This window comes from Anopheles arabiensis, chromosome X (assembly GCF_016920715.1).
Source record: "Anopheles arabiensis isolate DONGOLA chromosome X, AaraD3, whole genome shotgun sequence".
In the NCBI taxonomy this organism is placed as follows: domain Eukaryota; kingdom Metazoa; phylum Arthropoda; class Insecta; order Diptera; family Culicidae; genus Anopheles; species Anopheles arabiensis.
In genome coordinates, this window is record NC_053519.1 from 9,401,351 (window position 1) to 9,426,925 (window position 25,575).

The 25,575-nt window shown below is 46.2% G+C and overlaps 4 protein-coding genes across 9 annotated transcripts; 2 read left to right on the forward strand and 2 right to left on the reverse strand.

Moving 5' to 3' along the window:
* Positions 1-808: 808 nt before the first annotated feature.
* Positions 809-1,849, reverse strand: LOC120906343 (glycine-rich selenoprotein-like). The gene is made up of 3 exons (XM_040317932.1): positions 1,714-1,849; positions 1,546-1,630; positions 809-1,466 (listed from the first exon to the last, which is right to left on the reverse strand). The coding sequence occupies exons 1-3, from the start codon at positions 1,730-1,732 to the stop codon at positions 1,289-1,291; spliced, it is 282 nt and encodes a 93-aa protein (XP_040173866.1). The 5' UTR covers positions 1,733-1,849; the 3' UTR covers positions 809-1,288.
* A 495-nt stretch (positions 1,850-2,344) lies between these two features.
* On the forward strand, positions 2,345-3,475 carry LOC120906573 (antigen 5 like allergen Cul n 1-like). The gene is made up of 2 exons (XM_040318339.1): positions 2,345-2,919; positions 2,986-3,475. Exons 1-2 carry the CDS (start codon positions 2,375-2,377, stop codon positions 3,227-3,229), a joined length of 789 nt encoding a protein of 262 aa, XP_040174273.1. The 5' UTR covers positions 2,345-2,374; the 3' UTR covers positions 3,230-3,475.
* On the reverse strand, positions 3,287-5,087 carry LOC120906572 (antigen 5 like allergen Cul n 1-like). Its single transcript, XM_040318338.1, has 4 exons — positions 4,981-5,087; positions 4,008-4,477; positions 3,682-3,917; positions 3,287-3,572 (listed from the first exon to the last, which is right to left on the reverse strand). The coding sequence occupies exons 1-4, from the start codon at positions 4,985-4,987 to the stop codon at positions 3,302-3,304; spliced, it is 984 nt and encodes a 327-aa protein (XP_040174272.1). The 5' UTR covers positions 4,988-5,087; the 3' UTR covers positions 3,287-3,301.
* A 4,851-nt stretch (positions 5,088-9,938) lies between these two features.
* Positions 9,939-23,662, forward strand: LOC120905663 (probable E3 ubiquitin-protein ligase makorin-2). 6 transcript variants are annotated; one of them, XR_005739929.1, is made up of 4 exons: positions 9,939-10,377; positions 17,197-18,443; positions 19,280-19,826; positions 22,849-23,662. XR_005739929.1 is itself a non-coding variant. In XM_040316654.1 (3 exons), exons 2-3 carry the CDS (start codon positions 17,317-17,319, stop codon positions 19,737-19,739), a joined length of 1,587 nt encoding a protein of 528 aa, XP_040172588.1. In that variant the 5' UTR covers positions 9,939-10,377; positions 17,197-17,316; the 3' UTR covers positions 19,740-22,016. The 6 variants fall into 6 exon arrangements, 5 of the variants coding, with proteins under 5 accessions (XP_040172588.1, XP_040172591.1, XP_040172589.1 ...); XM_040316654.1 differs by lacking the exon at positions 22,849-23,662 and having other exon boundaries at positions 19,280-22,016; XM_040316657.1 differs by lacking the exons at positions 9,939-10,377; positions 22,849-23,662 and adding an exon at positions 11,180-11,378 and having other exon boundaries at positions 19,280-22,016.
* The last annotated feature ends 1,913 nt before the right edge of the window (positions 23,663-25,575 follow it).

The window sequence follows — 25,575 nt, forward strand, 5'->3', positions numbered from 1 at the left end:
GTCGAGGAAACTCGACAGAAATGCACGACACTTAAAAGAATTTGAAAAAAATCTCCAATGACTTCTACGGACTATTAGGACATATAGCCTTAGCAAATGGTCCTAAACAATAGTGGTTTGCAGTAAAACGCATCTATGGACTAGTTGCGGAGGGAACAGGAAGCTGAACTCCGTTTACCGAACCGGTGTACAACCTCGTAAAGAGAAGGAGAAGAAAAATAGGAGGACTATTAAGGCTCGTTTGAAGATTCGATACCTTTTTAGCGTGTCCTTAATTTGCAACATACAGTGTTTCTCTAGCCAATTCAAAAATGTAAGCTTCATTTCTATTCCGTAATATCCCGTAATATTGTCAAATGAATGTCGAGCGTATACCGAGCTTGTTAGTATGGAAAAGTATTTTACGGGATTGAATTGTTCGCTTCCGATGTGGAGCTGGCTAGAGAAACCCTGCAAGGGTGTTTGCTTAGTAACACAAATCCGTATAGGGAAATGATTAAAATCGTTAAGGTTTATCGGTTGCTAAGTAAGTTTCCGGAGCGTTCAGGACATACCAAAGAATCTTCTAAGAAAAAAAATCCTATTGGATATGCATGAATCTGACCAAAGATATGCTAAAACTGAATTAATCATTCAGAATCAAAAATATTTATCACTATGATGCAGGACTTTTCGTTGATTGCAGATCCACTTTGGTCATGGAATAAAGCCCGTTTAATCGTCACATTGATAGAAGGTTTGATTGGATGCAGAAGATTCGGATATTACAGAGCGTTTACCTCCTACTAGACAATTCTTTTTACACCAATTACCACCACGCTTTATGTTACACAAAGATTAATTTAATAACAGTTGATCGTTCTTCTACCACAGTACAAAATTGGCAACGCGTACCAAGAAAGAAAAAGATTTCACTATAAATGTGCAGCCCAATCGGAAGGAAAAACATAGTAAGACGATTAAACAATTGCTAAGACGAGTTGTTGCGAGCAGACAATTGCACGTGCGCACACGCAGTGAAAGGTTAAACATAGCTATAGCCCTCCACCCACCCAGAGCGGCGGGAGAGGAAGGTTCGCGAACCTGCCCCGCGGCCCACTCTTCGGGACGCATCCGCCTGTTTGGGTAGCGAAGGTTTAGGATGCGCCCGTCATACGTAGGAGTGTCCCTACGGGCCCCGGGTTCACAGGTTCAGTTCGGAGAGAGGCAACGGTGCCAAACGCGCCTACCAGCCCCGGCCCACAGTGTGTGTGGGCCCGGGTTCCAGCGTGTTGGCACTTTACCGCGCTCATCCGCCACCGGGAATGGTGCAGTCGGACAGGGTCATCGGGCGTCCGATTGGCCTCCGGCGCGGCCCACCACCGGGCGGACCACCTCCGCCACCACCGCCACTGCCCCCGTAGCCACGGGTCGTATCACGGCCGCCCGAACCACCGCCGCCCTGGAAATCCAGCATCGTGCGGAAGCTGCCGGAAGCGAAAAGCAGAAAAGATCATGAATAAACAATCGTCCACGAAGCGAAGGACTGTGGCAGGCTATACTTACAACATTACCAGGAAGTTAAAGAACCCCATGATGAGGCCCTTTATGCGATCGACGCCCCATGGTTGGGCTTCCTGCACTGCGCCGTCTGTGGGAGGAAGCAAACGGGATGAAGGGAATTGTAAGCAAACCGCAACACAAAATGGACTTTCTTCTTTTCTTACTACTTACTTCTTGAAATGTACACCATTTTCAAGAAACGGCCCTCAGCTTACTTTACTGAGCTGCTTTAATTGCGTATTTCCGTGGCTTTCCTTATTTTGGGTGCTTCACCAACATGACATGACACAAATTACAGCTGGCATCAAGGTGACGGAACACGTCGGCTGTCAGGCGGTGCGTTTACGACCGACGGGGGTTCAGTGCTTCAAATCGTTCGTTCGGCACGCGTTGCGCGCCATTCAAACTGTAACGGAAATTGGTGTAGCGGGAATTGAAATTAATGTTTTTACGAACGAAACGTAGAAATACAATTGTTTCTCGTTAATGTCAAGAAAAATTCGTTCAAATAAATGATAAAATAATAAAGATATTGCTTGTTATTTTTCGTTACTATTTTGTACTTTAAAGGAGATCACCTGTAGCAAATGTCCGAAAAAGGTCCGAGATGATGTTTTTTGTACGTTGCTACATTGCTCACTCATTTTCAACGATTTTTAACCTCCAGGAAAGATAAACCCCTTTTACAGGTCCTAAACTCGTACCGGTAGCTATTGTAACGTTTTATTCGCAAATCGTGCCGCTGCCATGTTTAATGCGTTTTAGCCGCCCTACATCGGCCATTTAAAACCATCAGCTCATCCAGCTACCGTGCACTATTCGCTGGTGAAAGATGGCCAGGCAACGTCTGCAGCTGGCGCTGCTGCTGCTGCTGCTACCGTTGCACAGCGTCGCGTACAAGGACGGAGAGTACTGCAACATCTGCAAGGAGCACGTGGCGTGCGGCAACGTGGACGAGCTGCACGGCAGCTGCGTCCAGTACGAGAACGTGAGTCTGGCGCTGCTCACCCGCTACCGGGACGCGATACTGCAACGGGTGAACGCTTTGCGGCACACGTTCGCGATCGGCCATCTGCCCGGGTTTAACGAGTCGTACGGTCCGATGCATGCCGTCGCGTGGGACGCAGAAATGGCCGACCTGTGCCGGATGAACCTGAACGCGTGCCGCTTCGCGCACGACAAGTGCCGCGGCACGCTGCGCTTCCCGTACAGCGGCCAAACGCTCGGCAAGCTGACCAAGTGTGTGGCGGCGAAGAATGTGGACGATCTGCGGATCCGTGTCCTGCCGCACGTCATCCTGCACCTGATCGACCGGTGGTATCTGGAGCACGAGGTGACGCACCCAGCGGACGTGAAGCACTACTCGCAGCATTCCTCGTAAGTGGATCCGCAGTTCGATCGGAGAGCTGTATTTCTATGATGGGCTGCATGTACTTCTTGCAGGTCGCGCAAGTTCCAAATCGGACACTTTCTGCAGCTAATCAACTGCAACGTCTGCCGCATGGGCTGCTCGCTCGTCTCCTACCGGGAGCATCGCAAGGGCTTGGTGTGCGACACGTACATCCTCTGCTGCAACTATTCCTACATCAACATCGTCAACCGGCCGATCTGTAACGTGAATCGGTACGAGCAGAGCTGCAAAAGGGACCACCAGTTTCCCGGCCTCTGTGAGCAGTGTCACCTCTAGGCGCCAAGGGTGATATCACACAGTCAGAAAGCAAAAATCAACACACACACACACACACACATCGGACTACGCTCAAGCATACGCAGGCACCGCTTTAATAAACTGATTTTCCTCCCAGCTACACAGCCCGGCATAGTCCGGATTGGTGCCCGTGCGGCAGCGGCTCGCCGGCTCGCCCTTCCGGTAGATTGGCTGATGCACGATGCTGGTAATCGCGTAGTTGCACGCGTACAGCACCATCTTGAACACAAAGTCCTCCATCTTTTTCGGGTAGATGACCACGCCGCACCCGATCGCGGTCGTGCGGTCGGAAACCATCTGCGTGTAGTGCCCGATCGTAGCACTAGCGGTGGAGTGGATCCGAGAAGTAAAACAAAACAACAACAAAACAAAAAGCCACAAAATGCAAAGTAGCAAGATTTGGGGTGGGGAGGAGACATCGCTTCACCTACTGGTAGTCGGTCGTGTACTTGTCCAACACTTCCTGGGTCGTGTCGAGGTACTCCCGGTGCCACAGCCCGGTCAGGTTGTGGATGATCTCGAAGATGTCCGTCTCAAGGTAGTAGGACCCGACGGCCAGGTTTTGCCCGGCGTGCAGATACTGGTAGGTGCTGCGGCACTCGTCATGCTCGAACCTGCAGCTACGCACGTTAATTTCGGCCAAATTCGCCAACTCATCGTCCCAAGTCTAGTGCGGCGAAGAGAACCAATATGGAAGCAGTTTGTTTAGCTAGCCTTCAATTAGCCCTCCTGCGCACTCCAACCTCGCACCACTTACCACCGTGGGCATCCTGGAGGCGGCCGCAAAGCCAGCCTCATCGCCCCGCGCCAACCGGTCCCGCACCTCGTTGTGCAGGTGGAGTATGTAGGCGCGCAGCTGCGCGTCAATCTTCAGTATCATCCGGCCCGGTGGGCACGCGTCCGCAAACGAGCCGTTAAAACCGCAGGCCACGTGCCGCTTGGCCTCGAGCAGCCCGGCCCGGTTGTAGCGCAGGCAGAGGTCCGGCCTGCAGTACACATCGTACGCGCTCGGTTCGGCCCACTCGACCGCATCGACGTAGTCGGCGGCAGCACCCGGTGCCAGTTCCGCTGGCTGCACCGTGCTCGGGACGTCCGTGTATGGTGCCGTGCTAGACTCGGCGTCGCCTGTCGTCGTGTCGTACCGTAGCGTGGTAAGGTCGGACCAACACACTGCGACCACGTTCAGCAGACAGCCCACGAGCAGCAGCGCACTGACGCAGCGCAATCCTAATTCGCAACAAAAACAAACAGGTGTGGGGATGGGGGGGGGGGAGAGTGTGTAGATCCGATTAGCTCTTGATTGCCGATTGCCGTACTTCGAAGGCCGAGGGGCAGGGCAAAAAGTTGAAGATTCGGGCTGCTTCGGGAAGATTTGAAGAGGCGCAACGTGGCGCACCGTCTGCTTCGCAGCTTCCATCGCCAACGCGTGAGAACTGGTTGGCTGGACGCGCTTTCGAGCCGGGCCCTTCACTTTTGCCCCGTGACTGGCTCTCGCTCTCTCTCTCTCTCTCTCTCTCTCTCTCTCTCTCTCTCTCTCTCACTCTCTCGCACCGGGCTTCACAATTTGCAAGGTGTAATGTTTACATGACATGGCAAACCATAAAATATCAACGACTCACGTTCGCGCTCTCATGCGCAAAAAACAGATGCGCAAACACGCTAGCCGCGGTGTGCGGCTCAACAAAGTCCTTCCTTCCTCGCACAACCCGGGACCACTTTTTGCTACTTACCGTACATGATGTAGGTTGTAACGGTTTGATTGCTTGCTTGTAACCTGTAACCTGCCCCGCTACGTAAACCCAGAAGCAAACGAAGCTGATTGAGTGTTGAGATGAGGTTGAAGAGTCGCTGCTGCTGCCTACGTTACGTCCGCTGCAGGATAAGCACACACCCTTCCCACGGCGAGGGCTTGGGTCTCTGGGCTCGCACAAACTACCCAAACGCACCGCCGTCGATTAGCAACTAATCAGTGCGAGCATCCCGACCGCTGACGGGTGCTTATATACGCTGGCCAGCCAACGGGGCAGCGCGTTCCTTTCCAATTTTAATTCCGCGCTGCTATAAAGCCGTAAAACGGAAGAACCCGGCCGATTAGGGGCTTGATGAGCGAAGCGTCATCTTCGTCACGGCTGTCCCCACTCGGCGCGCAGTGATGCTAACTCTTCTCACTCCTGCTACATCCCGCGGGGAGAGGGCGGAGTAGAACATGGACAGGGAGTCTTGCCCATCTCCTCCATCGTCGGCAGGCGGCGCACTTCAAGGCTACTTTTTTTGTTGTTGTTCCGGACATTCTCGATCACGACCATAGTTGGCGAGCATAATCATCAGCAACGCGAGCCTTCCACGGAGCTGTGGCGGAAACCAGGAACAGCAGAGTAGAGTAAAACACAATACGGGCAGCAACTCCAACAGGAAGAGCCAGTTCCCACGCAAACGTGACCGGGCGCGTTATTATAAATGCCACACCTCCCAGGATGGGCCTTATCTAATTGCACCGGCACGTGACACGTGCGCGCGCGCGCCGTTTGCTTAGGTTAAAGGTTGAGGTATTAGCAGTACGCGTGCGATTCCCGCCCGAAACCGCCCTGTGCCCTGTGGGGCCATTGCGGGTGCGAATCTGCCCGCAGTGTATTGTTGCGAAGGAAGTGTAGGCGCCACCGATGGTTTAAATGTCAGACCTTGTCGGGCTGATTGTTTGCCGTGCCGTGGGTCGAATGCATTTGATAGGGTACTACAACTATAACTGGTTGTTTAGTTTAGTTTGCGACATCATTTCTGAGCAGGCCCGACAATGAACGAGTGTTTTGTAGTTTGTTATTTCTTGTTTTGTTTCCTGCGGTGACTATTGTTGTAACTCCTGCCGAACAAACTCATCACACACGGCGACAGTGTAGAAGCCACTGGACGGGAGCTTTACATCCATTAGAATTCGACGAGGATCGATCGCCGGTCGAGGCAGCGGTTAATTGCAGCGATGCCATCAATCCAGCTTTGGTCGGTTTGCTGATTGTTTTGTTTTGTTTCGTTTCGCAATGATAATTCTCAGGTACATGCCGCTCTGTAATGATAGGAGGCAACAGCGTGGTCTTAGTATCTCATCGAAGTTTGTTGGAACTGTTGTCTAGCAGGTCATGTTAATTATGGACAACCTTTTTTTTTACAAATGAATACCACTTCCTGATAGTTTGTTTAGTTTAACTACTAGGTACTGCATATTCTTGTCGTTGCCAGCTTTTTTTCTTCTCAATATTCCAGTTCCTATTCTTCTATCATCCCATATCGATCATGCAACCGACTCCGGTAGTTGCCGGTCCGATTCTGTCTCCGGCATAATCGGAACCACAAATTTCGCCTGCAGTCAGAGTCTAACAAAGCCTGGACTCTTTCGGTCTTATCCCATCGCATCCAGCTTCATCCGGACGGATCCGAACTGATCCGGACTCGAGCGGACCCATTCGAACTACATCCGGGTTTATTTAATCTGATGGAAAAAGACTCTTGCTACAGTCGTCCACTCTTACAGCTTAACTCGTACGTAGTCATGGGTTCAAGACCCGGATGAATCGAGGCCCCATACGGAGGACTATTCTGCTACCCTGCTATTGATTACCCTTTAGTCACAAAAAGCCAAGCCCATTAGTGGTACATGCAGGCCCTGTTTGAAATGGAACACACTCATCTATGAATTTTTCGAACGATAACAGACAGCCATTTTGGGAATTTGGAATTGCATTGCCAAGCTAAACTACTCGCCCGGATTCGTCATTCGGACCTGTCCGAAACTCATTCAGACTCATCCGGACTCATTCGAACTCATCCGGAACGATCCATACTGATTTGAACTCGAATAAACTATGATCCGGAGTCGGATTCAAATTTTGAGCACCGGAGTACGAGTTGAACGACGACATCACTCCGAATTACCCATCACTACTCCGGTAGACTTCGCCCGCATCTTTCCGACTCCAGCCGACTCCGGGAGGAACTAGTGATTAAAATTTTTTGGAGTCGGAATCGAGCTAGGAGCAGCTAGGAACTGCAGGTGAGAGATGGCTGTGAGAGAATTGCCAACCGGTTTCTTACACCGGTGTGTGTAGAAGCACCGAAGGTCGCGTAGATAAGACTTTTGGAACAATGTTGCAGAAAATCAATTTTAATCGCTAAAATAAAGTCATATCAGTTTATTTTGTTTTCATCACTATTTATTTGCTTATTTAAAGTAAAAAGACTAACCATAACTGGTTGTCCACCTTAAATTGCAAATTCTAATTTTTCTCAGCTCCTTCGTTCTTGAGCGTTTCTACATACACCGAGACTGCAGCTGAGAGATGGCTGTGAGAGAATTGACAACCGGTTTCTCACGCTGGTGTGTGCAGAAGCTCTGAAAAGCGCCGAGATGAGACTTTTAAAATGATGTTGAAAAAATCCATTTTAATCGCTAAAATGAAGCCAAAAAAGTTTCTTTTACTTTTTAATAATATATCTACGATTATTAGACGGCAAAAATGCAAACTATAATTGATCGATTGCTATAAACTGCCAATTCAATTTTTTCTCAGCTCCATCGTTCTTTGCATGCCGAGGAGAATTCTCTCACCGAAAATGCTGTCAGTCGCTGTCAAAGCATGCTGTCAGTTATTTTCTCAGCTGCATTCTCGGTGTATGTAGAAACGCTCCTTTGCATGCCGAGGAGATTCCGCTCATTGAAAAAGCTGTCCGTCGCTGTCAAAGCATGCTGTCAGTTATTGTCCCAGCAGTTGTCTCGGTGTAACCGGAATCGGATCGGAGTCGTAGACGACTCCGGACAAGCCCCTCCCCCCCCCCTTCTTCCCTCCCCTCTCCCTTGTATCGGAACCCAAGGAACAGTTATGTCAAGTCGAGAAATGTAAATTTGCTCTGAACAACTTCACCTGGTCATATTCCGGACGGCTCAGGATCAAGGATTGTGTACCAACGAGGTCAAGTATAGTGGAGCGCCGTTTATCCGGGCTTATCGGGACTCGACCTCGCCTATGCGAATAGCACGGATAATGAGTCAAATTAAATATTTAATCACAAATTCTTATATATATTTTTTTAATTTATCTACTGTTTTGATAAAACAAAAACCCAGTTCTTATTACCTTTATGTTTTTCCATTGAGAATATTTGAAATTTGCCCTTTGTATTGAACTGTCATTTTTCAACAGCATGGATAAACGGACAGCCGGGTAAAAGGCACCCGGTTAACGGCGCTCCAATATATTGGCCAAAATCGGCTTGCCCATCTTGGATATCATTTGACGGCAGAAAGCCCTGGAAAATGCCCCCTTAAACCATTATCATTAACTAAGACATCAATGCATTTGGTAAAACATTCAGTTACCAATTTACAATTTTCTTGTGAAGACCAGACCGATTTATCATTTTTATCACAATTAAAATTTGAATCGAAAAGGACTCTTAGATGTCAAACTGCCTGCAATGAACTCTTGGCTACTGGTCAAATCGTACTACAGTGGAGCGCCGTTTATCCGGGCTTCTCGGGACTTGACCTCGCCCGGATGTGGGTAGCACGGATAGTGAGCCAAATGATATATTTTATCACCAATTCCTTATTAATTTTTGAAAAACTATCTTATTTTTTGATTAAAATAACCCAGTTTTTATTAACTTCATGTTTTTCATGTATAATATTTCATATATAATTATCATATAATATTTCAAATTTGCTTGAATTATTGTATCGTATGTTATGATAATGTGCTCTTTTAACCGCTTTTTCAAATATTCTCCTCGTAACGCAATGTCATCATTGTATTGAACTGTCATTTCTCAACAGCACGGACAAAACAAAACGAACAAAACGGACAGCCGTATAAAAGGTATCCGAATAAACGGCGCTCCACTGTATATTACTTGACCTCGTTCCTACACAGTCCTTGGCTCACGATAATGCTAAGCGGACCTACCTTCCGGGTTTGGTTCCAAAATACAGTAGAACGGCGATTATCCGGCCAGCTCGGGACCGGACGAATGCCAGTTAATCGATTTGCACGGATAATGGTCCAAAAAATGTCAAATTCATATAAAAAATAAAAAATTCACTAGTTTTATTATGAATTCACCTAGAATCAATCGATCAGTAGAATATTATTTGAATCAATAAGGCCCGTGGCAACGCTCATCGGATGCGATTTTATCGGACGAGATTTGTATGGGATTTGACAGATAACGTCGGACGTGCGATTTCGTCGGCCGACGTTATCTGTCAAATCCCATACAAAAAATTGACAGGGCGTCCGATAAAATCGCATGCGAAAAAGCGTTGCTACCGCCCTGATGCGCACGGTTAAGCCGCCCGCCGGTTAATCCGCCCGCCGGATAATCGACGTTCTACTGTAGTCGGAATCGGATCGGTGTTGAGTCCGGATTATTGCCATCACTAGTTCACAGGGTCACGGTATCTTCAACATTCAAATGTAACGATTTTGTCTATTTATAAGATGAAAAAAAAACATAATAGACTTCATATTTAGTTGTTTGAAACCTTTTCAGAGCGCGTTTTTGTTCATCACACACTCACACACACACACAAAATCCTCCTCAAACGTGTGTGTGTCTGTGCTCGCCATCTGTCAAAAGTCAAGCATGGCGGCGCGCGCCTGTCAAGCGTCTGTCAAACTGCTCGCTGCTGTCCGTGTACCGACCGCTCCGCCGCCGACAGCCAGCAGTCGCGGTGTATTTGCCAAGCAGCAGCAGCAACAGCAGTGGCAAGCAGCGCTAGCAGAAACCAAACGGAAACTACCACGAAAGAAAAACGCATCTTCCATCTTCAAGTGTGTGTGTGCGTGTGCGTGTGTGTGTGCACGCGTCTGTGCGCGTATCCGTGCCTCCAGCTCCCAGCTTCCTTCCGCCCTGTGCCGTGACAATCGTTTCGTTTCGCTCGCGGCATTCCTCGGCGCTGCGTGTCGTGATATTCGTGTTTTCGTGCCGTCTCCCCCGTCCGTCAGAATTTTTGCACCATTCAACCAGTCTGCCCCCAACCGCGCCCCCCCCCCCCCTACCACCCCGTGGGCTGCTGGAACGCGCAATAGGGGCCCAGGTTAGCAGGCGCACACACCTCAACCAGAAGGGGAGCGCGTGGGGTAAGCAACTGATCGTTTTTTTTGTTGTATTGTGGCCACTCGTCTCTCTCTCTCTCCTTCCGCCATTTTCCTTTCGTTTGACAAAACGTTGACTTTTTTCCTCTCGCCCCCCCCCTTTCCCCTCCTCGTGGTTGCGATCGAAAAGGGAAAACCGGCAGCAAATCGGTGTGCGTGTGTGTGTGCATTTCACCACAGAACGGAAGTGTGTGTGTGTGTGTGTGTGTGTGTGTGTGTGTGTGTGTGTGTGTGTGTGTGTGTGTGTTGAAAAGAAGAAAAGGTTTCCTTTCATGCCACGGGAATGCAGCTCCTAATGCGATGCTTTTCCTGTTTTCTTTTTCCCCTTCCCCATTCATTTTTCCTCCACACGTACACTTACACCCACACACCCACGGGGGGGAGTTGGATGGTGTAATGTGCGAGTGTGTTGCACCCCGCGTACTGTTTTGGGGCCCCGCTGCTGTGTCATGCACCTTTTGTCTTTACCTTTTTTTTTTGCTTTTCTTCGCTGCCGAATTTTCACACTCCCCGGGAACACCCTGCATTACGCAGTATCTCCGGTGAAGGGCGAAAAAGAGAAGGAGAGAGAGAGAGAGAAAGAGAAGAAAATAACGCAATAATACAGGCACACAGCCAGACAGAGCAACCCAGTGATTCATTCCAATGGTGAAGGTTTTTTTTTTGTTGGTTTTTAATACATTTGCAAAGAGTTCTCCGGAATTTGCTGCAACGGCCCCTGCATGCATGTGTGTGTGTGTGTGTGTTCTACGTCGTGCCGTCTCGCTCGCGCGCACAGTTTGCACCACCAGCTGCGTTTAATGGCGTGTGCATTCATCTGACAGCCAGCCATAGCCAGCACGGATTTTCTGTCCCTCTGTGTGTGTGCGGGACTGTGCATGAATATGTGTGTTTTTTTTGTTGTTTTCGTTGTTGTGTTCCTTGGCTGCCCCGCAAAAAAAACTCCGATCCAGCTGCAAATTTTGACTCCGATCACCATCCGAAGTGTGCGTGTGTGTGTGTGTGTGTACGGTGGACAGTGGAAAGTTTTTCGATCCCAAGCGAGATCCGATCCGCTCCTTCCGAAACCAAACAACACCAGGACAGAAAGGGGCTGTGGCGTTTTTCGTCCCGACTGTGCTGTGACCCCTTTTTCCCCCTTCTTCTATCAAAACCACGGCGCAGCAGCAAGAGGCGCAGCAAGGGGCAGTAGGTTGGGCGGCAATCAAAAAAACGGCAGCGAAAATAGGCCGATACATCAACATACGACTTGTAGCTCTTCACGTGTTTGTGAGTGTGTGTATGTATGTGTGTGTGTGTAATAGAGAGAGGGATATTCCGGGATGTTCCGGAAGCGCACCAAAAACCAGCAGCGAAGGCGGAAGAAGCAGGAACCTCCTGGAAGGACAGAAAAACACACAAAGAGAAAGAGAAGATAACCACACACACATTAAACCAAAACACTGTTCCAATGTTTACGTGTGTGTGTGTGTGTGTGTGTGTGTGTGTGTGTGTGACATTACAAAAGTGTGAAAAGTTTAAAGTTATCTTTTAGTTTGTTTTAGGTTTACCCTATTTTCTTAAGTAACTAATTGACAACCCCCCCCCCCTTTTTTCTTCTCTCCAGGCGAGTGTGTGTGTGTGTGTCGCAATGTGTGGAACGTTCCACACTTGCAATTTCGATTGTTTCAATCGCGTACACATACATACACGTTTGTACACATGCATTCAACCACATAAACTAGTGATGGGTAAAGTTGGCAAACATCCGTAGTCGTCCGGAGTCGGAGTCATCCGTAGCCGGCCTTTGAAACAAAGGCCCGCAGGCGTAGGGGAAAGCGGGACGAAATGGGCATTTTAAGGCCGCGGGACACTGTCCGTACTCGCTAGTGTAATTTTGGTGAACGCGTACGCCATCTAGCGGTGGCGGGTGGAAGCTAGATGCGGGTATATTTTATCTTGTCAAAAAGCGTTTTGGGTCAAGGAGGCTATAATTTTACCCAATGATGGATAGAGATCGGAAGATGAGTGAGAAATCTTGCCCAGCGCCTTTGTATGAATAAAGATTTGTCCAACAACACTCGACGGACTGATTTGTGGCATTTTATGGACATTGATCAACATTTCAAAAGGCTGGTCGAAAATTGATGGGACACCAAGTATGAATAATTTATGAATAATGAATAATAATCCGGCCTTTACATACCTCCACCTTTTATCAATGGATTCAAATTGCCAAATAGCTTGAAAATGACTTAAATAGTCTGATAAAAGTGTTTAATAAAAGTTGATTTTTTTTATTAGCAGCTATTTTGACACGCGGGGCAAAATGGGATTATGTAAACTGGGGCAATATGGATGGGCCACACAGCAACTGCGCCTTAGGTAATGGGCTATGCTTTTGCGTACGTTTCGTGAAATGTATTCAGGTAAACCCTTTAAAATTCTACCAAAAGTATGTGATCCAAATTAAAACAGTTTTTTACACGTTTCAATCTACAAAATCAAATCTTTTGCAGCTGCGCCTGTTATCATTGTTGTAGGGACAAATACAACACCATAGACTCACGAATAGTGTTGGGTTTCCTGACTCTTTCGACGAGATTCATTCATATGAATTTTCATTGATGAGTGATTCGAATCTCGAATCGGCTCTTCAAAGATTCATGAATCTCCAACGATTTACGAGTCTCAAAAGTTATAAGAATCTTCAAAGACTCATGAATCTACAAGATCCATTGAAATTAATATATCTCCAGGGATTCATGAATCTTTAGAGATATGATGTATGATTTGCAAAATAGTTAATTTGCGCGATCTCACCAAACAACATCCCCAACATCTAAAACAACATCTTAAACCCGTCGCTCATTGACCGTCTCCCCGAAGTAAAACAAATTATCCGGCTTCGTGGACTTCCCAAGAAGTCCCGAAATCCTGTATAGGCGGGAATGACCATGTAGGTTGTTGCTTCAAAAAGTAGAATAATGAGAAGCTTAAGCTCTATGCATTTTTGGAGATGTATGAATCTCATGGGATTAATGAATCCCTAGAGCTATGAATCTTGATATTCATGAATCTTTCGAGATTTATGAGTTTTTTGGAGATTCATCAATCTTTGGTGAATCAAGAATATTTGGAGATTCATGAATGTTTACAATTGGGATTCAGCTTCGTTGAATCATTTCAAAGATTCATTCGGATTCATGAATCTGAATCAGATTTACATAAGACTACTCACGAAGCGCCATGTGTCCAAAAGCATCTGCCCATTTTGACCCACGTGAAGCATTGTTGTATTTTTAGTTGTATTAGTAAAAATAGGCATTCAATTGCCTTGCTTTCTCTTCAGACAAATTGTATAGAAATATCATATCTTTAAAAATATATCATGTAAAACTTCCATGAATCTCTGTGACACTGGTTTAAGCTTATTTTCGAATTGGCAAAAATTACATCAACACACTACTAAATCTTATTTTGTATTTTCCTTAGTTATTCGGTATTAAAGGATTATAAATCTTGTATGGTGTTCATAGAACACTTTAAGGAATACATTTTGAGCATTGGAATGTATCTTTGCAGTGAAATAATGCTTTTATAGAAAGTGCCCATTTTGCCTGTTGAGTCGGTTTCTCTCCGATTCCGGTTGACTCCGATCGACTCTGGACGATTCCAACTCGAAATGACTCCGGGAGAATCCTAGTCTGGGTGGAACTAGTGGTTCCCATTTTGCCGGAGCCGGAGTCGAATAGGAGTTGTAGGTGCGCTCCAAAGAGCACATCACTACCACACACACACACTGACTCGCACAAACGTTCCAGTAATGTTGCTCTTAACCAAAAAAAATATTAAAAATCCTTTTTTTTTTTTTAGGGTAACAAACAGTACCAATTGGGGCTGACAATTGAGGCACACGGGAACATTACTGGCAAAAACATCCCAAAAATCAAGCAAGAAAAAAAGCAATACAATTTACTAAAATGCAAATGTTTGCATATGTGTGTTGCACACATACAAACGTCATGTTGCAGCATCGGCTGTGCTGCCCATAATGCTGCCCCGTTCAGCCACACTGTTCCCTTCTTTGTGTGTGTGTGTGTGTGTGTGTGTGTGTGAGTGGCTGTGATCAAAGATTGAGGAAAAACAAGATGAAAACGAAATGACAGCAAGCAAGAGAGATGGTTCTGGTTGGCAGCTGGCGAAAGCTGCTGCTCAAGGGAGAGCTGACGATGTCCAGGAAACAAAGAGGGCTGAAAGCCTCCTTTCATCGGCCGCGTGAATGACATTGTCGTCGTTGTTGTTGTTGTTCGAGGAGGTACAGGAGGAAAAAGTTGGCCAACAATTACCGCTCCCTGCTTCTGGTCAACTTACGGCAGGTCAGCTGGACTCGTGCAGTGAAAGCCTTCATGCGAACAAAGCGAAAAAGCCATTTGAATATTGCATCCCGTTGCAGAAAGCAAAAGAAGAAACTGTTGGAGCAAGAAAAAACGTATCCAAGAGCAAAAACACTAACTCAACTTTCAAGCTATATGAACGCAGTTTTCTGTCCGAATGATTGGAATTAACAAATGCAAAAGCAAAACACTATGCTGTAAAGCTAGTGCATTCTAAAGATTATCCATTTACGGGGACTGCATTCTCGCTCGAAAGATTTTGTTTTAGTCAGTTTTGAGGAAGCTTCTAGCATTGGAGTTTGTTCTATTCCCTTACTCGATTCGAGTAGAGGCTAGAAATTTGACTCGATTGCTGTGCGTTGAAATATGCTTCAGAAGCCTGACAGGGAAAATCAATCGACAGCAACAAATAGCAAGACCAACTGTAGAGGATGACTTTCAAATACGCTTTCAAAACTATAATCTTAGCAAAAAAAAGGATTTCCTTTTTTATGATTTATTCTCTTTTCTAATTTCATTCAATTATCGATTGTTTTCATGTTGTTTGGCCATGCAATGTGGTTTAACTGGCGTTGAAATGATCTTCTTGAATCAATATTAACACAAATCAGTACTTTTATTTTAAATTTAGTTGCTACAAATATCTGCCACAGAAGGCTAAAACCTAAAACATAAAATAATCGTTAACAAACAAAAAGCTTACAACTAACCTAACTACGTAAACTGGGCAACAAGCAGCGTTTAATTCCTCCTTGCTCCAGGAAACTGAAATACTTTACCTCAAAACCGCAAAACCCCGATTTCGGAGCATAACCCGCTAAAGTTTTGATGTGGAGAGCGATGGGCTTGAATCGATTCTGGAATCAAAAGAACACATTTTAATGGATTAAATTCGCTGCATGAAACTGCAATTAGAAGCGGGGGATAGCTTAGTAGCAAAGTAGACCTTACTTCCTTGGAAATAATTCAACCCGACGTCGAGACATTTCAATTGCAAGAATAGGAACAAGTCTGATTGATTTCGAGATGTCATGAGCATCACGAGATATTCACCAACGAAAACAATGAACATATCCGTGGTAGCTTGATGCTCATTGCTGATACTCAATGAAAGGGCGTCATAACATACCGAATGCGACGTGCGAGAGCTTGAGTCCAACGTGATACTCTGACTAACAAGCTGAGCTTAATGCCGGCGCAAGCAGAATCATGATCTTTTCTGGCTGTGAACAGTGCTCCCAAATGCCACTGTTTCAATCACTAACACTAATGAAACGAAGCTCCAATAAGCTCACGCACACAACTGAGATGATCAGGGGTAAGACTCAAACAGTTGGTGGACCAACCATATGCTTGGTGACATTTTGTTTAGTATCCAACTCTTGATTACTAACTTGGTCACGACATTTTGTGTCGGTGACAATCATGACATTCTTGGAATATACTTGGCATGTGGTCCTAAGAAACAAAATGGGAATTCGTTCTAGATCTGTCTGCTTTGATGGTCTTTCGGGTCAAACAGAGCGAGAGACCATGCTCATTTTGTTGCATGGAACCACTCGCACGCACCGCATATCTCCCATGACTATCGTGATAATCACGAACAGAAAATGTCACGACCAAGTAACTGTCCAAGAGTTGGTATCACAAAATGTCATCAAGCATGCAATAATCACAACAACTGTTAGAGTCTCACGTCTGATCATGACAGTAGAGCTCGTGACGCTGACATTTTTTTTTGTTTTATTCAGAATTTGTCATGACTATGTCAGTGACATTTTGCAGAATTGATCACAGTAAAAATAAGTCATAACATAGTGACCGATCAAGCGTTGGTCGCAAAAATGTCACGAAGCATGCATTGATCACACCAATTGTTTTGAGTATCATCTCTGATTATCACAATTGAGTACGTGACGCTGACATGATTTTTTTATGACATTTATAGTGACATTTTGCAGCACTGATTCTGGTTTACATCTACTCGGACTTCGAAGCCGCCTTTGATACCGTTCCGCATCACCTTCTGTTGTTAAAAATAAAATTAAAAAAACTTGGCTTTTCTCATCTGTTAATTGATTGGCTATATTTTTTTTAAGAACAAGTCAAATTTTGTAAAACCCGGCATTACTTTTTCTTCAGCCCATTTGTCCCTCCTCTGGAGTGTCACAAGGCAGCGTCTTAAACCCTCAATTATTCGTTCTTTTTGTTAGTGATGTTCATGAAATTCGCCCCTCTGAAGGTCATTTGCCTTTAAGGAACATTCCAATGCGCTCGGATGTCGTATCGGTTATCTGCTCGTCCACTCCTAGTTCTCCTTTGCTCAGTTCACAGCCTCTTTTGCTTTACCTGTTTGATTGTGTTAACTGCACTTTTTTCCACGATTATGTTTGACACTAATGAATATTTTTTTACCCTTTCTTTTTAGGGTTTCCAATAGCGCCCCGTCAATCATCAAAGTAGGCCTGCACTAACATCAACTCACTGTAGCAGCAACAGAGCCACAACCACCACCACGACCACGAGTAGGCCCCAGATACTGGCCGCGATGCCGTGGGTGGCACCGTTGGACAATGCGGCCGCCGCACAGATCGTCTGCCGGTTCTACCAGTACGGTGCGTGCCGGTTTGGCAGCACCTGCCGCTTCATACATCCCGCCGCCGAGCCGGCCACACTCGGCAGCAGCTGCAGCAGCAGCAGCAGTAGCAGCACCACCAGCAGCGGCAGCAGCTATCACACCGGCAACAGTATCAGCGACGGCAGCAGTCCGGCCGACAGTGCACCGGCACCGAAGGCCAGCGCGGGCGCCGCTGCGCCCAACACCGAACAGAGCAGCCATACAGGCGCCGTCGATCTGTCCCGCTGGATCGATGCGCCCGTCTTTGTGCCGAAGGCGAAGCTTCCCCTCGAACAGCCGCCCCAACCGCCACAGCAGCAGCAGCAGCCGCGAAAGAACAAGCGAAAGAGCGACCGTCGCACAGTGGTGGTGGACGAGCTACAGCAGCAGCTGCGTCGCACAGCGATGGACAAGTCACAGCAGCAGCAGCAAGCGGAGCAGGAGGTAGAGGACACAGAGGAGAAGCCGGACGTGGACGGGCTGGACAACGAGGCCGACAATGAGGCGGACAACGAGGAAGAGGAGGACGAGGAGGAGGAGCTGGAAGAAGTAGAAGAAGAGGTGGAAGAGGAGAACGATAGTGGTGGTGCGGTCGGTGGGCTTGCCGCCGACGCCGCCGGCTCGCCCCTGCTTTCCTACGCGAACGTCGTCACGATGAACAACAACCACAACGGCACGGAGCCGGAGGTGGGGCCGGCCGGTGAGGTGCGGCTCTGCGCCCACTACGAAAAGCACGGCCTCTGCCCGCTCGCCGACTGCGTGCACGTGCACGGCGAGCTGTGCGAGCTCTGCCAGCGGTACTGTCTCGATCCGCGCGACCGGGAGCAGCAGCGGCGCCACAACGCCGACTGCATCCGGGAGCACGAGCTGGAGATGGAGCACGCGTTCGCGGTCCAGCGGTCGCGCGACAAATCGTGCGGCATCTGTCTCGACGTGGTGATGGAGAAGCGGGCCCGGGAGCAGCGGTTCGGCATACTGCCCAACTGCAAGCACACCTTCTGCCTGAGCTGCATCCGCACCTGGCGCAAGGCGACCAACTTTGCCAACAAAATCAGAAGGTAAGTAGTGGTTTTGATGGACACTCTTTTAGGTATATGAAGAAGCAGCAGCAGAAGACGAAAAAGACGACATGAAAAATTAACATTTCTGTGCTGTCCAGTGCTGGCAATGTCATAACAATTAAAATGTCACAGTCAATTTCATAAAAAATCTGACTGAAAAAAACTCCATGTCAGCGTCTTTAAAGTGATAATCAGAGGTGATACTCATAACGATTGGTATGATAAGCATGCATTGCTTCGTGACATTTTTGCGACCATCGCTTGGTCAGCCACTATGTCATGACTTTTTTTTTTGTTGTGTTCAATTCTGCAAAATGTCACTGACATAGTCATGACAAATTCTGGCTGAAACAAAATAAAGTCAGCGTCACGAGCTCTACTGCCATGATCAGAGGTGAGATTCAAACAGTTGTTGCGACCATCACATGCTTGATGACATTTTGTGATACCAACTCTTGGTCAGTCACTTGGTCGTGACATTTTCTGTCGGTGATCATCATGATAGTCATGGGAGATATGAGATACGTGCGAGTGGTTAAAAGAAACAAAATGAGCATGGTTTCTCGCTCTGTTTGACCCGACAGACCATCAAAGCCGACAGAGCATGCTCATTTTGTTGCCTGGGACCACACACCAAGTATATTCCAAGAATGCCGTGATTATCACCGACTAAGCACTAAGCTCAGCTTGTCAGTCAGAGTTTCACATTGGACTCAAGCACTCGCACGGCGCATTCGGCGAGAATGGCCGGGCCCAAATCGTTGCCAAGCGCTTGCGGGAGTGAATGAAAAACAAAACAAAACTAATTACCAATTTACCTCCTCTCCGCCCAGGGGCTGCCCGACCTGCCGCGTACCGTCCGACTTCGTCTGCCCGAGCTTCGTCTGGGTGGAGGCGGGCGAGGAGAAGGAGCGGCTGATCGAGAACTACAAGCAGGCGTGCAACAACACCGACTGCATGCACTTCAAGAAGGGTGCCGCCAACTGCCCGTTCGGCAACAAGTGCTTCTACCGGCACGCGCTACCGTCCGGCGAGCTGGTCGACCTGGGGGCGCCGTCCCGCCGCCGCAACCCGAACCGGGCCGCCCGGGGGCACATCGATCCGCTGCCGCTGCAGGAGGTGCTCGCGGCCCTGCTCGCCCGCCGCAGCCTGACCCTGCACGACGAGCTGCTGACGTCGCTGTTTTCCGACCTGGACGACTCGGACTACGATCTCGAGTCGAACGTGCGCGGGTACGGTTTCTGGTCCGACTCGTCCGAATCCGCCGACGACTATCTGTTCGACATTGTTTGAGCCGTTTGAGCGCGGAGGAAGGGGGGGGCACGTGAAATTTCAGAGAGAGAGAGAGAGAGAGAGAGAGAGAGAGAGAGAGAGAGAGAGCCAAAGCAAAATTGCACGGTACACACATGCAAAACATTCAAACACACACTCATACCCACACACATACAAATACAGGTTGAAACAGTGTTAGGTTCTACGCGATTCTGCTTGTAGAAAGCTGCTGTACGTGTGTGTGTGTGTGTCTGCGGATTGTTAAATATTGTATCGTTAGTTCGGACCGTTATTATTAGTACTATACATATATATATATTCCTCGCGGGAAAGCAACTTCGTTCCGGGGGAGGGGGGAGGGGGTGAATTTATCGCCAGCAAAGGATAAACGAGAAAACCACTTCAAAAAATCGCCAAATACCAAAATCGAAAGTGCTAAGCCACGGACGGAGGCCATAATAGGGAGGTGAAGAAGGGAAGGAAGGAGAGATGGAGGAGGGGAGGGGTGCACACACACACACACGCTGCAGCAGCATTCCGTCGCCACTATCCAGTGGTTGCTCAAAAGCTTTTTCTTACTTCCCTCCTCTTTCCCTCTCTCTCTCTCTCTCTCTCTCTCTCTCTCCTCGAGTCACGCACACACACACACACACACACACATTGTCCTTCCAAAACCAAAACACTCTCAGCTTAATCTACCTCATTCTCCCATTCTTACCTTCCCCCACCCCCCGCCTCTCCCCACCATCTCTGCGACTGTGATGCCCTTGTGTTAGTGTGCGTGCGCGTGCGTGTGTGTGTGGTGGTGAATTTTAAATGCAGGGTTGCAGGGACACAAACAAACACAAACGCAAGAAGCAAGAGCAATTAGAGAATAGTCAACAAAACAAAACGACCCATCGACTCATCAACCCCCGCTCCCGCCCGTTCACAAAACACACCGGTCATTTGCCAGTTCCAACTGTGAGGCAGTGACGCACCCCGTCCCACCCTCTTTCTTCGCTTACTGCTTGATACAGGGTTTTCCAGGGGTTCTCATAGTTGTGAGACACTTCCTTGGCTCTTTCCTATGGGAAGTGAACTTCTTATGATGGAAATTGGACTCTATGGCACCCTTGATAGATGGGCTCTTGGAAATTCCTATTGGATTAGTCCAACAAGGGTGCTATAGAGTCCAATTCCTATTGCAGTTAAGTTCATTTCACGTAAGAAGCAGTCAATAAAGTGTCCCACTGCTATGAGAACTGCTGGAAAACCATGTAAAGTTGCTTTGTAATTCTTTATTTTTTTTTGTTTTTTTTGCTGTATTACATCGCGGTCCCTCGCCAAAACGCGTTCGGCGATGATGATAGACTTACCCTGGCGCGCCGTCGTGGTGCACACACGTGTATAGATGTATTTCTTTTTGAACTTCGGCAGAAGGGGGGATGGGAAGGGGGGGCGGCTCATCATTATTTAAAATTCAATGTTTGTGTTTTTTTTTTCTTCTCTGCTCCGTTTCAACACTCCAAATGAGCATTAGCATGTAGGGCAGATCGTATAGTGTGTATAGTGCGTGTATAGTGTGTAAGGTTCGCTGTGCAAAAGTGTTATGCGTGCGCGCGTATGTGTGTGTGTGTGTGTGCAAAGGCCGTTTTGTTTGACAGTCTGCTCCAGTACTGCTTTTCCCCGTTTGTAAAAGTGTATTTCTCGGAGAGAGGGACACAAGCAAACGGTGCGGGCACGGCACTTCCCTCAACCCGCTACCCCGCTCCACTAAAAGCGCACCAGACACACACACACACACGCACATCGCCATTATCATTCGAAATCATTAAATTATTGTTAAACTCTACTTTTCGGGGTTTTTTTGTGTTTTTTTTCTCTTTTGCTTCAAAATTGTTAGGTTATGGCCCTTGCGAGACGTGCACAACGCAGTGAATACAGTGTAGCAAGAAAGAAACAGACGAACAAACCGGACATAATCAAACGATTGAAAACTTAGTTAGTATGTGCGTGGGTGGGTGGGTGTGTGCGCGTGTGTGTACGGCATTTCGTCTCATTTTTAATTAACGCGACAACACACTTTCTGACACTTTCTTCTTTGGCACAACAACTGGCAGGATAAACACGTCCTGCGTATCGGTCCATCAGGGACCGGAATGTTTTTAAGACGTGCGAGTAACTTTTCTGATGCGGGTGGTGAAAAATTTGAAGAAAAAAGAACTCCAAGCTCTCGTGTGTATACTCTAACGATATATTATTAACGATCTATATGTTGGATTATTTTTGTGATAAAAGAAAAAGCAAACCAAGCAACAAACACTTGTTTTTCTCCATTAGCTTTTGTAAGCAAAACTGCCACTATAGGTGTGTGTGTGTGTGTGTGTGTGTGTGTGTGTGTGTGTGTGTGTGTGTGTGTGTGTGTGTGTGTGTGTGTGTGTGTGTGTGTGTGTGTGTGTGTGTGTGTGTGTGTGTGTGTGTGTGTGTGTGTGTGTGTGTGTGTGTGTGTGTGTGTGTGTGTGTGTGTGTGTGTGTGTGTGTGTGTGTGTGTGTGTGTGTGTGTGTGTGTGTGTGTGTGTGTGTGTGTGTGTGTGTGTGTGTGTGTATGTGTGTGTGTATGTGTGTGTGTGTGTGAAAGTGTAGAAAAAAGCCCTTAAGAATTGCTAGGAGATTGAAGTTGACATTCGAAAGTGGTAGGCGGGTGGGCGGGAGGTGGTGGGTTGTAGCGCCCCCATAGCTAGTATGAAGGTTTCAACGATACAGCATGTGACCCTGCTTCCCTTTAATGCTGCAAAACCTCCTTCCTACAAGTGCTCCCTCACTCTCACTCGTTGTCTCTCTTTTTCCTCTCCCAGCGTTACGTCAAGGATAGTTGTTAAAATAAAGTGATGTAGTGGAGCAAGAAGAAGAAGAAAAAAAGAAAAAGAAGAAAAAGAAGGAGAAAGTGAAGTAAAAGAATATAAACACACACAACAACAAAACGTAAATCATAGATGCCTTAAGGTTTGTTTTTAAGCATGAGTAAGCTTGGCAAGATTATCAAGAAGAGTGGTTGGCAACAGCACGCAAACCAATATAAAATCATACTCAAAACGCAAATCATACGAAAGAAAAAACACAAAGGAAAAGGACGAAGAGAGAGAGAGAAAGAGAGAGAGAGAGAGAGAGAGAGAGAGAGAGAGAGAGAGAGCAAAAGTCGTTATCGAAAGGGTAAGAGAACGAAGCAGAACAGAAAGGACAGGAAAGACACTACAATTATGTTTTGTTGGTTTTTGCTGTTCACATACATACATGTTTGTGTCTCAGCAACTTGTAAGTAAAAAGAAAGGGAAAGGAAAAAAAGTGAAAAAGCAAAACTGGATACCTAAACGCGAAACGAGGGAAAAACAGAACTGGAAAAGCTACAGCGCTGATACGTAAACGATACATTGAAAAGCAAGCAACAAAAACCAAAAGAACAAGAAAGTACACTAGAAGCATAGAGATGGTAAAATGGAGCAAAAGACGGCGCGGCAATTCTCGTCCTTTCTAGTTGCGGGGTGGATGGATAGCTAGCGTTCCCGATTGGTACAGAAGGGTGGGGTGGGGGGAGTTGTTTCACGACGCTTGGTGGGTGTTTGCGTAGTAATTATTCTCTAACCTCGTTATCTGAGTATAATCGTCTATTTACAACTGTAATACACAGCGACGCGCACCGACAGCAGGTTTGTGTGTGTGTGTGTGTGTATAGTAACTCTCTTACGATCATCGGTAGTATTTAATGCCATGCCGAAACCAGAGAGGGATGGAAGGAGCCAGCACGGATTGCGATCATCCTCCACCCCCTCGCATCCGATTATTAGAACAAACAAAAAGTATAAAGAAGAAGGAAGAAGTAAAAATTGTGTAAAGGATCACCACCACCACCACCAATCCAATATATCTCTCGCCCCAATATAATGCGCTGTAAGAAAAATCTCAAATCTCTCTCACTCTCTTCGATTTCGGTGTTTACGGTTGTAATAATAATAAATACGCTGGACGTTGGAAGCAAGGTTGAAAGAAAAGGTCGAAAACAAAGCGAATACATCCCGGCAAAAAGAAAAACCAAAACAACCAGCACTCACCAGGCGAAAAAAACCAAAACAAAACAAAAACAGAACGAACAAATAAACTCTATTATATATATATACATGAAACAAAACAAGAAAGTCAAGAAGAAGAAAACAAAAACAAAAATGCTTTTGTATTTGGAGTTATTCTTTCTATTACAAGGTGAGATCCGAGCTTTGCCTTTCTTTCCGAGTGTTTTAAGCCAATCACAACTACTCCGAACTGTTATCACAATTTGTTGACGTTATGTTTTTTGTTTTGTTTTTTTTTCTTCTTCAAATTTTTGTGATTTTCTTATTTATTTTCCGGTTATGGGTAAAATTGTTATACGTTTTACATACATGTACATACATGGATAATTGATGTTGATTGTGAGTCGTGTGTGTGTGTGTGTGTGTGTGTGTGTGTGTGTGTGTATAAGTTTTCAATTTTTCTAGTTCGTTTTCCATTTGCCTATGCACAAAAACACGCACACAGTGTCCCATGTGTCACACTTATTTTGTTGTGTTTTTCTTTGTTTTTTTTTTGTTTTTATTTCGCTTCTGTGTTTCCTATTATACTTTCCCGCACCTTCTCTGCTTGCTTCTAATGGTAGTGTGTAGGAATGTATTCAGTTTGCGTGTGCGTTTTTTTTACTTTTTTTATTACTATTATTGTGTTTTTTGTTTTTTGTGTTTATTTTGTTTGTGTCTTCTTCTTTTTTTCCCTTTTCCTATATCGCTTTGCGGTTGAAAGTGTTTCTTTTCTCTTTTGTTTCACTAGATGGTTTTATATGTTTCGATTTTCCTATTCACTTTTTTATTTTATTTTGTTTTCCCGTCGTTCGCGCACCGCGCTCTGTTTTTTTTATTTCTTTTTTTCTTATTTTTTTAGAGGGGTTGTTTTGCTCTTGCACTAGTTACTGGTTGGGTGATACTGCTACAAAATGACACGCTCAATTTACCAGTCACGAAACGAAGTACCAGTTTGTCTTAAAGTATTTACTTGCTTTTGTTTTTAGCACGGAACAGTAAAGTTTTACAAGCAATGACAAAGAAAAGGTGAGACATGGAAGAAATAACAAAGGACACTTGGAATTGGCTAAAAAGAGAGCAACACGTACTAACAAAAAAAAAAAAAACACCAAACGTTTCGCGTTGTGTTAATTTTCCCTTGTATTTGTGTTTGTTTAATTTGTTCGTTTGCATTATTTCTGTATCTTTTTTTCTTCCTTTTCATTTGTTTCCCTTTCATACCTTCGTTTTCATCTTCAGCTTCTTCTTTTCTTCTTCTTCTTCTTTTTCTGCTTCTCATTCTTTAAATTGTCTCAATAGTAATCACAGTTTTAGATGTCTTCTCGTCCACACGTCGTCCTCCCTTTTTCTTTCGGCCCCTCTCCCCCAACGATTTTTTGCTGCTACGGGGGCGTTTGCTCGCGGGCGAGAGAAAGAGAGAGAGAGAGAGAGAGAGAGAGAGGGGGAGAAAGGATTTGAAATTATTTTTAGTACTACTGTTTTATTTTTTAGCTCGACCCTTCCTTAAACGAATTGCCCGCCTTCGGTTTAGAACGTGACATCATTTTTATGTTTTAATGATTTTCATTACTAGTTTTTCCTCTTTCCTTCCCTCTTTTTCTCTTTTTCTTTCTCTCTCTCTCTCTCTCTCTCTCTCTCCTTCTTCTTATTTATAAATCCTAAATCGCTAAATCCGGTATATATTTATGTATATAGCTAAACGAGTTTATTTACTTTATTTTTTCCCTTTTTGTTTTTCATTTTCCGTTTTCCGCTTTCTACCTTCTACC

Bases quoted from the DNA above. Each gene is read 5' to 3' on its own strand.
- LOC120906343 (XM_040317932.1), bottom strand. The intron at 1,467-1,545 runs GTAAGTATAGCC...CGCTTCCGGCAG, and splicing joins TTTAACTTCCTGGTAATGTT to CTTCCGCACGATGCTGGATT.
- LOC120906573 (XM_040318339.1), top strand. From the start codon at position 2,375: ATGGCCAGGCAACGTCTGCAGCTGGCGCTGCTGCTGCTGCTGCTACCG. The intron at 2,920-2,985 runs GTAAGTGGATCC...TACTTCTTGCAG, and splicing joins CACTACTCGCAGCATTCCTC to GTCGCGCAAGTTCCAAATCG.
- LOC120906572 (XM_040318338.1), bottom strand. The intron at 3,918-4,007 runs GTAAGTGGTGCG...TCGCCGCACTAG, and splicing joins CCTCCAGGATGCCCACGGTG to ACTTGGGACGATGAGTTGGC. The intron at 3,573-3,681 runs GTAGGTGAAGCG...CTCCACCGCTAG, and splicing joins AAGTACACGACCGACTACCA to TGCTACGATCGGGCACTACA.
- LOC120905663 (XM_040316654.1), top strand. From the start codon at position 17,317: ATGCCGTGGGTGGCACCGTTGGACAATGCGGCCGCCGCACAGATCGTC. The intron at 18,444-19,279 runs GTAAGTAGTGGT...CTCTCCGCCCAG, and splicing joins TTTGCCAACAAAATCAGAAG to GGGCTGCCCGACCTGCCGCG.